General features: G+C 39.9%; 1 protein-coding gene across 1 annotated transcript in view; it reads right to left on the reverse strand.

Annotated features, from left to right (window-relative positions):
- Positions 1-7,342: 7,342 nt before the first annotated feature.
- Positions 7,343-15,172, reverse strand: part of LOC122801155 (deoxyribodipyrimidine photo-lyase-like) — a 435,348-nt gene continuing 427,518 nt past the window's right edge. The window contains exon 10 of the mRNA XM_044070713.1: positions 7,343-10,667. Within this exon, the coding sequence (XP_043926648.1) occupies positions 10,513-10,667 (155 nt within the window). The 3' untranslated portion in view covers positions 7,343-10,512. The remainder of the gene's footprint in view (positions 10,668-15,172) is intronic.

Below are 15,172 nucleotides of genomic sequence, written 5' to 3' on the forward strand. Positions count from 1 at the left end.
AACATGTTTATGCAACACTTTTGCATACCTTTAGGGAATATTACCTTCTGCTTTACATGTTTTATTATTGTTAAAGCCAAATGCTGTTTTTTTTCCTGCTAATTTTAAGTATCCTATAATAGCAGCTTTAAGGGCTGATGTTTTACAGAATTTTATTTTCTGTTATTTTTTTCCACGTCAATCAGAACTTGATTCTATAAACACTTTTACCAGCTCAAACTCAGCTTCAGTGTCATATGTGCTCTGGGCTCTCTTGGGTTTTCACAATCAGTGGTGATAGTTCTGGATAGAATTGTGCTTATGAGTCTGATGGACTATCTGGGGCCCATCTCATTTGCTAGAACCTGGTTTAAGTGGTCTGATCCAGGTCTTTGGGGCCTACCTTTACCCCACATTAGGACCTTGTTTAGAAGCTTGATGTGGGGTTTTAGAGTCAACACTTTTTCTTGTTGCCAACATTAAGCTTCAGCTTTTATTTGTAAGGATTCAATCTTTTCTTGGGTTGAATGTACAGTTTATCCCAGCCCCAGTCAATCACAGCTAATTCAGCACTCAGCAGCCATGTATCAGGAGGACTATCCCTCATATATTCTTCTGGGCCAGTCCGCTGGCAGCAAAGACATTTTGGCATCAGCCTCTTCCTCTGACAATGCTCCTGACTGGGGTAGATCACCCTTTAGTACCACATATTGGTCAGTAGTAAAGTCTCTTTGGTGACATGCAAACTATCATTCTAGATTGGAATACTAGTCAGTAACAGACTCCTTCTCCCTGAGGACTTTGGCAGAGAGTACTTTTCTAGCCTGGACTGACTCTCAACCACAGTATCAACTCCAACTTTTGGTTTTAGAAAAATGAATATTTTACAGTAGCAATCTTGCATCTTGCAAACATTTTGGATATTGTGGGACGATTTACTAACCAATTTTCAACTTTGTGCACTCTCAGCATTAAGTTTATACCTTAGCATACATTACAAGTATCACTGGGTAATCAATCATCCAGTGTAGTACTGTAGATAACCTTTATTAACCAGGTCCTAAGGCCTTGGGTTCCTTGGACAAACTGTTTTACAAGTGCTGAATGATGCACATCATTGGAAACAGTAGGCGTTACCTTAACCTCGGAGGCTGCAGACTTTTACCCTATTCCATTTAATTGGACTTTCTGGGACACACATTACGACTGTGTAATTCTGCATACTGTCAGATACAGCAGGGTCATACATTGCCTTACATCTCAGATATCTGGCATAACTGAATTACAAATGTATTGTGCATACCCAGTTGTAGATTCATGCCTCACCCCATGTCTCACAGAGCACAGGCCAAATGAACTACAAGTCAGGAATTGTGTATTATCTCAAAGGTAGCAGGACCCTATTTTACCCTACAACTTGGATACAGAATTATCAATTTTAAATGGTGTAAAAGCACAGAAATGGTAGGCGTGTAGTTTATGCTGTGCGTCAAACTTTACTGGGTAATTGAATTATGAGAATGGATATGGGTACACTCTTGGTAGCAGTAGGCCTTTATCCTCTCCTTCTAAAATGCTGTAGTGTAATCTGTAAGAGTGGTGAGTAGCAGTGTCAGTGACAGCATGCTAATATAATTTCTTATGTATCAAACATGGCATACTAACTCCTTTCCAACATCAGCACATCCAAGGTCATTTGGTACAGTTGAGTCATCATTATTGCCTGTGGGAAACAGAGCCTTTAAGCTAAAGTGTTGACTCTCAACCATCTTTGTTAAATGTCTCATAATTCTGAAGCATTTTAGGACAGCACAGATCTGTCCTTATTCTCTCTGTTTTAACTCCTTCTTGGTGGTCATGTTACCCTGATGTTCTGAGGTCTGACCAAGAGCTGGCAGGAGATGGGGTTCTATCATAATTTCCACTAGCCCCATTCTGTTTGGTGTTAGGGACAATACTCACCCTAATCGTTGCCCTTACATTCTTATCTTTCATTTTTATCAAGCTCGTTCTTCTGACAATACAGGACACTTCATTTTTTCCTACTGTCATGGGTTCAAGAATGATGCTCTTTCCAGTTTGGCTTCCAAGCTGAATTGTATCTGATTTGATGTTTCAGTGGTCCTCTTAAAAAAGCATCTAATAGCTGACCTGTTTTTATTTTTCTTCCTCCTTCCTGTTCTAATCCGAGGCAGGACATATCCTAGTGGTCCAGGGTCACTCATCTTCTCCAGCTCACAACAGAGAAAGAGAACTTCTACAGTTATATCACTTATGTTGAGGATACGGTACTATATATGATATGCTAATACACACATGTGGTTTGGGTCTCGACCTACACTGCATTGCATTTTACATCCTATGATTTCAGTCCCCCTTGGGGTCCTCCACCATTGTCTTCACTCCCGCTCAGTGGCAAGATGTCTCCTTTGCCTTTGATTTTCCACTAAGCTGCTTTCTTCTATCCCCCCGAGGCTGGGCCTTCTGTATTCAGACCTCAGATGGTCACTTGGTGTTCCTTTGAGTGACTTTCACTTTCCTGACCAGATCCCTTGTAACAATGCCAGTCTTCACAGCTGTTTATTTATCAGGCTGCTCACATCTACAGGCCCAGAAAAAGATTTTTGTTTTTTGTGGACAAAATCTTTTTCTACACAGGGTCCCTCTGACATCTTGGCTCAGCAAGATGCTTGTGGATTCTGCCACTGGTTTGCATGCTTAAATGTGAAAAAAACAGAGTTCCCTGGCCTGGATCATCTTTTCCTCTCATTGTATTCATAACTTGTCCAAGTCCTAGTCTTAACATTACCCTTTAGCTTATCCCCTTCCATTTTCATAGAAATTTGACAAATTAGATATCTACCAGAGCTAATTTCCTGGAAAGACTCATGTTCGCAATCTCTGGCTCCAGACTGGGGTTATCCTTCTCTCTTCACAGTCCCTGGCCCTTGTACTTTTCAGACTCATATTTTTAGAGCCATGTCAGTTTTAAGATCACAGGGAACATAAATTTTACTTCAGGAGATAGTTTGTCTTATCCTTCTCTGGGTTTTTTCCTTTGTGTCTACCTGTATATTGTATCAAGCATCTTCCATTCTTCAAAAACTTTCCAGCCCTTTCACTTGAAGTACCTCTGGTCCTCTCACTATCCTTTTGTCACTCCTGCTTGGCTTCTGTCAGGGGCCAAATTTGGATTTTTGGTTCCAAAAGCCATCTCCTTCTGATCAGTCTGCAAGGCATTCTCTGACCTTTGGCAACAGTATGGATGTCTGGTCATTGCTTTTCAAGCCAGTCAGAACCTCCTGGGGATATTTTCAGAATTTGTTTGAACGTGTCCCCTTTTAAGGGATTCAAGAGTTTAGCTTTAGCTGTATCTTGCACAGGTATGTGCTGTTTCAGTCTCCTACACATCAGTTGTTGAATGATTATGTTTCTCTAGGTTCTACCTTGCAACCCCAAGTGGACAGGTGCTAGTTCACAGCCTGCTATCATCTTTTGGTTCTCCCTTTGTTACCTTTCAGACTCCTTGCAGTTTTGAAGGACTCTGTCATAATCCTAAGATGTTGCACTTCTGGTGGTCTTGGTCTACAACAGCACTGTACTGTTTATCTCTAGCTCTCTAATGTTTATTTGTTCTGGTATTCTGAGTCCCCACCAACATGGAAGCCCTTAGATGCCTGACTAGTCTCTCTCTTCCAATGGTTCTCTAGTCTTCCTCCCTTCTACCCCTGGTATTTTCCTTACTTGCTCAAACCTCCAGTCAGCGCTTTTGTTTTCCTACTAATTTTTCGTTTAAAACCTTACTGCCTACTCTGATTGGGTACCATTCTGAGAGATTTTGTATAGAGGCACTGAATATGGGTCCTGTTGACAAGATTTGCTAGTCTCCCCCAGTCACATTTTTGTTTGAATATTTATTACTTTTCCCTCTTCTCTGTGGGGTACTTAAGATATCCTTCTCTATCCAGAGTGTTTGAAAGTTTTTGCTTGGTGATGGTCTTCATATTTGCCATCTTTGGTAAAAGGCCTTCTTGTCCTCACTTTCCCTGGATAGGCTCCAGAGTTTGTAACTAATCATCCTTTCAACTAGTCTCATGTTCATGAACTTATGATTGTAAGACGTTTACAGTTCTTAAGAGATACTTAATGGATTGCAGTCATACTTGCCAGCCACTCAAAAGTGTTTTGCCAGGGATTCCATCCTACAGAGGAATAGGGACCAACTCTCATCACATATGGAAGTTACATACTTACAAAAACATACGAGTAGGACTGTGGTCCATTTTCCTATATGACCCCTTCCCTCTTTCCCCCTGACTTTTGGTACAAAGTTGGTTTTGATCTTATGAGCTCTACACTATCTTCCTTAAGGCAATATAGGCTCACATATCTAGAAAGGGGTCTTTTCTCTGACAGAAAAATGGTTAAATGGGGAAATTTGGTACCCAGGGAAAAAGTGCTGTGCTGCCAGTGTCCTGTTGACACTGAGACTTAGTGCGGGGTCCACATTTCTCCAAGTACACAACTTCCTATACTATCCATTTGTATACTAATCTAGCCAAAGAAAAACACTTGCATAGCTGCACCTAATGCAGACATTGGGATGACAGTCTCCATTTGGCAAACATGCCCAGAACAGAGGGACTGGATGGCCGGAGAAGGGTTTGATACACCGCCTGCCACCCTTCACTATCCTTAGGTGGTCAAGCAAAGTTGTAGAAGAAGCTTGTTCTATGTACAATTGGGGAGAAACTGGTGTCTTACTTGGAAGAAGCATCAGAAGAGAGGGTGTTTAAGGTTTGTGACCCTCTTCTTGAACACATCTGAAAAAGGAAAACCTTTGTTTATCAGAATGGCGGCGCCGATTTGTGCTCCTTTTCTCATTGCCTTACTTCTGTGGCCTGAAATAAAGTTAAAATGACAGGTCCAGCACATCATCTAATTTCTCAGCCAGAAGTCATTCTGAATCATTTTCATCCGGCATCACCTTGTAACTTTGTTAAAATCCTGATTGGTGCCAAGCTTAGTAGATAGACAGTGGGGTCATTAGAAAGAAAACTCATTTACTACAGTCGTTTACTAAATGGTGGTAACTCAACCACTGGTCACAAAAATAACTAACCAATACAATCAGCGAGACTCATTAGCAAACAATAGAATAAGAACATCTTTTCACATGTCTGATAGGTGCAAAAGACTGTGCCCATCAACAGGCTTCTATTCTGTGGGTTAGTAATGATGATGATAGACCTTGGTAAAGAGAAATTACAGATGATTTACCACCCTGTAACTCAATGTCTGCAATCTCACACTGCTTCAAAAAAAGATGTTTGGAAGGATCCTTCTCCCCATAGCAGACACTGCATACTCTGGGCAAGACAACAAAGCTGAATGGTCCCAGTGTTTGAGCACCAATCTCTCTGAATCAGCATCATACATTCAGTACTACCATATGCAAGAAGGCAGGTGGAACACAGGTGACAGACTGCATTACATCCCAGGAGTCTCAATGGAGATTCAGTGGGATTCCTAAGCCTTTATCCTGTGGCTTATGTCACACCTCTAAACAATGGCAGAAAGAACCTGTCTCAATGGTATGCCTTTTCACATCTAACCAAGTCTTCAAGTGAGGAAAAGCAACTTGGAAGAATTATAGTGATCTTCAGAGAACTGCACAACTCTCTATCAAGCAAACAAAATAGGTGTGCAATCAACACTTCTTTAATGTCAGTTACTTAGATTAGCCAAGTCTTCTCATCTTCATATCTGTCATGGCATTCTGAACACTGGCAAAAACTGTGACAAACAAATCAACCAGGGCAGTCTGCTTGTGACAAGCTGTAGTTCGATAAGCATAAGGAAAACTTTTTCAGGAAGGAACTATCTGTGTAAAATGTCATGTAAAGGATATTGTCAGATATTTAAAAACCAGAACAGGCCTGAGATGTACTGTTCTGCAAAATGTGGAAACCTAAAGGTGAATCGTCAGAGTCTTGAAGACCTATGACTAGCATAAATATGCTGGCTATGTGCACTTACAGTGATGAGCACTAATGAGAAATGAAATGCTATAGTGTTCATTGTGGTCAGCTCCACTTTGCAGCGACCTTTCTTATTAAAGTAGCTGAAATGCATTAAATACATTTAAATGAGAGGGTAAAACAGACAATTAGCTTTTCATTTAAATGTATTTAATACATTTAAGCAGCCAGCTGTGCCTTACATTTAGCTACCATGGCTTGTTACTATGCACATTAGACTCCAGAAGGCACATTACTGTGTTAAATGCCTGCAGACGAACATCACGTGTGCATGTTAATGTTAGTGAGTTAACGGCCATCTTGAATGCTACTAGGGAAATTCTTTGACTGTAGACAAATTACCAAAGTGCCTATGAAAAACTGCAATGAGCTATGCATCTATAATGAAATAACACATCCACAAACCAGGGTGCAGAGAGGCACTGTTGCCCTTAAGTCAGTTCATGACCTACAAGCCTTTTAAAGCTGGTAACCTGTCATCCGGTACTGCCAAAGCTTTAGGCAAGGAGCAACTGCAGAAAAACAACAATCCCCCATTAAAACAATGCACAGAATCAGGAGTATAAAACCCTAAAGTTCATTACTTAGAGAAAAGACGACGAGAGTAGCCAAAGTGTGGCAATGCCATTTAAGTCCAATATGACCAGAAACACACAGATATACTGAGCCATTCCCGGGCAAGGGGCCTATAATGTACCAAATACAGGACAACCACCAATTTGATGGTACTGTCAGTTTGCATTTGTGACTGACTGACAAAAAAAAACAAGATGACATTCTAGGAGTACATCAACACATGTAGATCTGTTGGAATCAGTATATAGAAAGTAGTGGAACAGATGGCCCATTCTATTACTATTTACAAGTAAGGAAGCCAAACATCTTATGCTGGAAAGGTAATAGAAAGTGAAAGGGGAAATCACTAATTTGCTGTCAAATAAAGTAATCTCAACTGCTGAGGAAGCCTGAAAACTTCTGATCTACCTAACACAGTACAGTGGAATATAGAAAGAAAAAAAAGATGAAATTCTACTAACAAAGGCTGAGCAATCATGCAAGTAAAGAAATTCAGTAACTCAACTTGTACAAAAACAGCAACAATGTAGGGTAACTGTGTCTACAAGTTTCTGATTAAGTAATGCAAGAGTCCTGTCAACCAACGGTCTCAGGGCAAACCTACTACATACCAACGGGTTCCAATTACGTGATCAAACGCTAGAAATAGCAAATGCTCATTTGTCGAATCCAAATGCATGAAAACCACAGAATATCGAAGGAACGGATCAGCAATTTTTTTCCCCAGGGAAAAAAAATCACTGGGCCGTTCTCCGGACTTTGCAGTTTTCTTCACTGTGGTGAGATATCGAAGTTGGTATATTTAAGGTGGGGCGCGTGTGTGTGTGTGGGAGCCAAGCCCCCCACCTTATATTGCCTTATATATATTTTTTTTGGATCAGTGAATTTTTTCCCTGGGAAAAAATTTGCTGATCCGTTCCTTCCATATTCTGTGGTTTCGTGCATTTGGGTTCGATTATAGATTGTTCGCTATCTCTAGCTTTCGATCATATAATATGAACCCCATACCAACAGCTTAAAAATTCTCAGAACATAAAAGTTAGAGTAGAAGCTTTTCCTGGAAAGGAAGAACAGCAGGGTTACTAAAAAAAACATATCCATACAAGGAGAGAAATAAAACAAAATGTATGCAACCATGACTTCCTGTATGGAGTGGAAATGGGGAAAAAAAGGGACTGTGTCATTAACCAAACAAGACCAGAAAACTGCAATGCTAGATATAATGGATATCGAACTATAATGAAGATCACGTCTTGTAATACTAAACTTCTCCACGTGGTTCTCGTTTTGTAGGTAAACAAAGTCTACATAACTGGACCAATATATGCCCATTTTTTATTAATTTTACAAAACAGCTGAATAATATTAAAAGGGTAAGTCTTAGAAGTTTTAATTACAAAAGAATGTCAATATTTCTACCCAGATATGCACAGAGTAAACACTGACTAGCGCCGGCGTCCAAACTATAGGTGGCAAAGCAGATGAATATAAGCATGCTCTTTGTGGGGCCATTTATAAAATTTAGGTGAAATAGTTTAATGTTATTCAGTAGGAGAGTTTGTTCATTGCTAACTGCACCCACTTTTACTGTTCACAAGGATATCCAGTAGTTCCTATACTCACAGATATTCACATTATACACTGTGTTCAAATACAGGACTGTGTCACAACAATACTAAGTCACGCTGTAAATATTTTCATTTCTTCATGGATGTTAAAAGACCACCACAGGCAGAAATTGAAAAAATAAATATTTGTCATGATGGTCTACATAATCCAATCCTGCCTGCAGTAGAGTAAGTAGTTATTTAATTTCATTTTTTTTAATCCTCAAATGCTGCCATGGGGGCTGACATCCTGATGTGATCTTGCTTTCTTGGAAAACTACTTTTTGCACAGGTGACGAGACTAAAACAATCCAGTCTCCCCAGATTATAAATTCCATTCACTGAGCATGGAAACAGTGAGAAATACTGTTAAGTTTGAGAATTCTCACTGTGTCAGTGCCTGGCTTGTACAGCCTCTTACAAATTTACTCTTAATTATGTGTTATGTAGTTTTAAAAAAACTGCTTGTAGAAATAAAAAAGAAAACTAATATAAGTGAAATTTTGTGAGGTTTAGGTCCCGTTTTTCTTCCCTCTTCCCCTCTGAGTTCATCATAATATATATTTCCTGGTTTACAAAGTTCAGCTAGTGAATGAAGCTGCTCTCAGTGGTCAATCAAGTTTCTTTACCTCAGGCTACAAAAAACTTCAAGTTTATGGCTCCTTGAGAGAGAAAGTGTCGCTGTAATTGACAGTATACAATAGAAAAACTCCATTTTCAGTCTGGATAGCATTATGACTCTAGTGGATGTGGGGGAAAACAAGCTACTAATATCTTGTTTTCTTTGAAAAGAAACATTCTTAATGAAAGTCATGAGATTTCATTCAGACCCAACATGGTGTGCAGTCAGGAAGCTGTCTGGGGCAAAAATCCAACAAAGAGGAGAAACTGTTAAGTCTTTAATATGTGGTATATGGAGATCATTATGTATGGAGGAAAATATACTCTAGGAAAAGGAAATATTCGATTTGGGGCACTGTGGTCACTGGGGAAAATACAAAATACCAGTTATCAGATACCATGGCCCTTCATTGTATGCCAGATTCTCTACACAGAAACAATGACACTTGCTACTGTTAAGTCTATCCTTTGGTGGGGGGAGAGCTCCAGATAACTAAGACAATGCACAAGTGAAATCTGTTTTGTACTTGTCTTTCTGCTAAATTGTTCATATGTACATATAACTTCAAAGCAACATTGAGGGATCATCTCACCACAGCCAGGTCAGAAGGGTGGTACACCACTGAATTTAATAAGCAAATGGTACCCTGGACTTGTGTTCTCTGAGAAATGATGAGACACTAAGTAATTAGGTGGAGGTACAAGACTGAGGATGAAATTAAAACCAAAACTGAAACAAAATGATGTTTCTCTATCTCCAAACAAAATGTAACAATTACTCCTGAAGCAATATATACAAAAAAATGAAAGTTCACTGATTTTTCAGGAAGAAAGAAAATCTGTAAAAAAACAAAATATTAACAACAATCTTCAAGAGTGTATAAACTCTTGGATCCTCAACTTTTGCAACTCTTGGAGTTTTACACAAAGTTATGATTAATAAACACACAAGAGAAGAAAAAAAAAACTCACTCCAACTACTGGCGTATTAAAATTAGCTGCTTCCTACTGCAAGGGACACACCACAAGGATGTTAACCTGACAGCAGTGCTGCAAGTGAAAATGTCACTGCAACTGAAAAACTGATGATCTGCAGGGGAAGCAGTGCTCTCTTTTCTTCCCTACTTCACTTAGGAGCATTATGGAAGTACAGCTGAATGGCATTCTCTGAGGAGACAAACTGGAAGCCACTCCTTTTCAAGTCTACTTCCAGAAAAGAAACAGATCATACTACAGTGATACAAAACATACAGTTACAGTTTGCAGGTGTTGTGCAGCACAGGACAGCAAGTACATATTTCTTTGTCTAATAAACTTCTCATAGTACTCTAACCTGATCCTTGTAAGGGAACAGGGGCTCAACTACAGAATAAATGGTTAACACACACATTCTGCACATTCCAAGACAAATTAGATACAAGTACAGATTTCAGATATGTAGCTCAAATACCTTTATAACCCACATTTTTTCATATACAAAAGAAAGAACCTGATGGTTTTACTAATAAATACTCTAGAAAAATATTAAAAACAAAAATGGATCGCAAAGATAAGCATTACAAAAAGATAACAGCATTTTTCTGTAAAATTCTGATACTAAACTTCTTACTCAGTTTAGTTGGGTAACTATTTCTGGGTAAAAGGAATGGATTATGGTGTTACAGCAGTACAAATGTAGAAAAAAGAAACTATGGACACAAATTCTTTGGACTGTACTTGCGTTCAAACTGAGTGACATCAAACTTTCTCTTGCACCCTTCATAATTCATGTAACGGATTTTTCCAAACACAGGTCTTTCTGCCCAGCCTTGGTCATGAATCCCACAAATTGACCACATACAACCTACAACATAAAATAAAGGAAAATATTTTAAATAATGCATCATGGAAAAACAAAACTATTAACTTACTTACAAACATAACTTATTTCCCATAGTGAGGGCTACTGCATGGTAATAAGCTACAGTATCAATAAAGATGACTTAACAAAAGTTTTATTTTTTCCCCTAAACTTCCATGACTTCTAAATTAACACTTAAGTCAGCATCATGCAAATTACCAGCTCTAACAGTCACCACCTCGGTACTAATTGCGAACAATGTTTTGTCGAAAGAATCAAGTCCACCTGCACTAGGGTGTGGGTGAGGGGGGCTATGTTTGAACTGTACTCAAAGTAGGAGTTTCTTTATCAAGGAGTTTTTTTTTTTGTGTAGCGCAGTGAATAACTAGCATTGCTCTAGGCTTAAGAATTCTGGTTACAGCCTATGAAAGGCTGAAGGAGTTTGAAGAAAGAAACAGCAAAGCAGCTATGAACACCGTGATTAACAAGTAGTACGTTTGTAGAGATCACTCCATATAAATATTTCCACAGGATTCTGGTGACAAACTGAAGCAGAAGCAAGATTTTATCCAAAAAGTGCTGCTCAGAGGTTCAGTGTCTAACAAAATTTGTATGAAAGCAGTAGTATGAGACTGGGAATGCCAAAGTCTTTATGTGGAAAAGAATAGTTGCGTAAGAACTTACCATAACCTTAGATGTTCTTCTCTTCCATGTTGCAGTATTCATTACAGTAGGGACATTGCTGCCTGCAGCGCCGCCATCTGGCCAGTATACCATAGTCTTTGCTCCTGGAGGGTACGTGTGATGTCCCTTGTCAGGGCCATTAACCAACGTAGGGTATAAAAGTGACGTCTGCACGTACCCTCTTCAGAATGAACTGCCACATACAGTAGTACTCCTGTGGGTTAAGAGAAGGTCCTACTAGGGAGACCCTTACATTTGCATGTAGACTAGACCTAGGGTAGTAGGTAGGCTGTGTTGAGACTGGGAAAGAGAATGACCATGTCCCCACAGGTAGGCCCTGGTATGTTAGTTAGGTAAGGTAGAGCAGCAGGTGGGAGGGACTGAATACTGCAACATGGACGAGAAGGACATCTAAGGTTATGGTAAGTTCTTACACAACTGTTCTATGTCCTTCTATTCTCATGTTGCAGTATTCATCACCATAGGGAGAGTTCCAAAGCTTTTAGGTATGAGTCTCTGTGGAGGATTGGGTTTTGTGGTCAATGAGGCCTTGGAGAATTGACTTGGCAAACCCTGCTCTTGCTCTCAAGGCTAGGTCCAGTTTGTAATACTTGGTAAAAGTGTGAATAGCGGTCCACCTGGCTGCTTCTAAAATGGAAGAGTAGTCAATCCCTTTGAAAAAGTTGAAAAAGGCAGCTGTGGAGGCAGCTGCCCTAGTAGAGTGAGGCTTGACACGCAAAGATTTTCCATGATAGGAATAAGCACATGCCAATCGATTTTGAAATCCATGAAGAAATGGTCTGTTTGGAAACTGCCTTCCTTAGAGCTCTTGCACAGAAGGTGATGAATAACTGGTCAGACTTTCTAATAGGTTTGGTTTTGTCTAAGTAGTACCTCAGTTGCCTGTGGACATCTAAGGAATGGAGAGAGCTCTCTGAGGAATTTTATGGACGAGGGTAGAAAAACGGTAGGTTAATGGTCTGGTTTAACGAGAGTTCATTAACCACCTTGGGCATGAAGGAAGGGTTGGACCTGGGAGCAACTCTATCTTTGTGGAAAATAAGGAGGGGTAGCCATAAGGGCTTGTACATCTCTGATACCCTCCTGGCAGAGGTGAGGGCCACTAGTAGAACTGTTTTCATGGTGCAAAGTTTCACGGATACTGAATGAGCTAGCTCAAAAGGTGGCAATGTGAGTTTTGCTAGTACAAAATTCTGGTCCCAAGGAGGGGGTATAAGTTTTGTGGGGGGGTGTCTGATATGAAGTACCCCTTTCAGAAAAAGCTTGACTTCCAATCTGGACACCAGAGGAGGAGATATAGGCAGACAAGCAGAGATGGCAGATAAGTGGACTTTGACTGAGGAGTAAGTTAGTCCTGAGTGAAGCAGCTCACACAAACAGGAAAAGACCAGAGGTACAGAAGTAGTCAGAGGGTCCTGTTTTTCCATTGACACCACCTGGAGAATCTGCCCCATTTAGATACATAATTTCTCCTGGTACTAGGTTTTCTTGGCTCCTGCAGAACACTGAGTACATCCTCTGAATATAGGTGTCTCTAGGGGAATAGAACCCTATCACCCATAAGGTCAGTTTCAGATTATACAATAGGGATCCCCTGTCCTGTGTTAGCAGGTCTATTTGGTGGGGTAAACTGTGATGATTGCCCTTGGCTAGTTAAGTGGAGGATGGGAAACAAATGCGCTCTTGGCCAAAATGGGGTCACCAACAGGATTTTGGGTATGTCCCTCTGTATTTTCAGGAGGACTTTCTGAATCAGGGTGAAGGGAGGGAAGGTGTAAAAGTACATTCCCTCCCAAGAAAAGGAGAATGCATCCAATTTCCTAGCTTGTGGATGTGTGCAGAAGCTGGCCATCTGCTTGTTCTGGGGGAAGGCAAAGAGATCTGCTTGTGGAATACCTTACTTGTGGATAAGGTCTAGGAATACCACTCACTGAAGCATCCATTTGTGAGGGGGAGCTGACGTTCTGCTGAGTTTGTCTGCAATGACATTCTTTGTTGAGGGAATATATACTGCTACCAGGTGGATCTGGAGTGATGATGCTAGGTTCCATATTTGGATGGCCAGGATGTAGAGGGGGTAGGACTTTGTTCCCCCTTGCTTGTTTATGTACCACAGGACAATCATATTGTCTGTGATTACTTTTAGGGTTCCTGGCTGAAGAACTGATTTGAATGTTAGAAGGGCTAACAGTAATGCCCTCACTTCCTTGATGTTGATATGGTCTTTTTGTCTTGGGTCGGACAATCTGCCTTGGACAGAGAATTGACTCTGGTTTATTAGAAACACTGCATCCCGACCCAAAGTCTGATGTGCCTGAGGAGACCAGTTGTAGGGGGGCTGGAACCTGTAGGGGGATTCCTTGGTTGAGGTGAACTGCTGAAACCCACCACTGGAGTTCCCTCTTAGGACATAGAAGTAGGGGAAGGGGTGAGTCCAGGGGCTGAGTGTGTTGGCTTAAACTCTGAGCTTTTGACGGCTAAGACCTACCTGCAATCAACTGGATGTATAAGTGAATTTAAGTAAATCTTCATCTGCAGCATTTAAATTGATTTATTTGTGTTGCATTGAATACTTTCTAACTGAAAGTTGTGGCTCTGTTTTTTCAGTTAATGCTTGTTAGAATTTATTGCTAGTTAGAATTCCTGCATAGCCAGTGAGAAGTGGGGGAAGTTTCACTTCAGTGATATACGGTTTCTGCCTTATATAAGTGGTATATTTTGGATTATTTTTTGCTTAAATTCTGAGCTTTGGCGGGCTAAGACCTACCTGCAATCAACTGGACGTATAAGTGAATTTAAGTAAATCTTTATCTGCACTTTTTTCAAATACAGCATTTAAACTGATTTATTTGTGTTGCATTGAATACTATCTAGCTGGATGTTGTGGCTCTGTTTTTTCAGTTTATGCTTGTTAGAATTTAGTGCTAGTTAGAATTCCTGAATAGCCAGTGATAAGTGGGGGGAAGTTTCACTGCATTGATATTCGGTTTCTGCCTTATATAAGTGGTACATTTTGGATTATTTTCTGCTTAAACTCTGAGTTTTGGCCGGCTAAGACCTACCTGCAATAAAGTGGATGTATAAGTGAATTTAAGTAAATCTTTATCTGCACTTTTTCAAATAATACAGCATTTACATTGATTTATTTGTGTTGCATTGAATACTTTCTAGCTGGAAGTTGTGGCTCTGCTTTTTCAGTTAATGCTTGTTAGAATTTAGTGCTAGTTAGAATTCCTGCATAGCCACTGATAAGTGGGGGAAGTTTCAGTTCATTGATATTCGGTTTCTGCCTTATATAAGTGGTACAGTTTGGATTATTTTCTTTTTAAACTCTGAGCTTTGTCCGGCTAAGACATACCTGCAATCAACTAGATGTATAAGTGAATTTAAGTAAATCTTTATCTGCACTTTTTTCAAATACATTATTTAAATTGATTTATTTGTGTCGCATTGAATACTATCTAGCTGGAAGTTGTGGCACTTTTTTTCAGTTAATGCTTGTTAGAATTTAGTGCTAGTTAGAATTCCTGCATAGACAGTGATAAGTGGGGGGAAATTTCACTGCACTGATATTCAGTTTCTGCCTTATATAAGTGGTACATTTTGGATTGTTTCCTGCTTAAACTCTGAGCTTTCGCCGGCTAACACCTACCTGCAATCAACTGGATGAATAAGTGAATTTAAGTGAATCTTTATCTGCACTTTTCTCAATAGTACAGTATTTAAATTATTTATTTGTGTTGCATCAAATACTATCTAACTCGAAGTTGTGGCCCTGTTTTTTCAGTTAATGCTTGTCAGAA

The sequence above is a fragment of the Protopterus annectens genome, chromosome 4.part1 (assembly GCF_019279795.1).
Source record: "Protopterus annectens isolate FY-2018-M chromosome 4.part1, PAN1.0, whole genome shotgun sequence".
Lineage (NCBI taxonomy): Eukaryota > Metazoa > Chordata > Ceratodontiformes > Protopteridae > Protopterus > Protopterus annectens.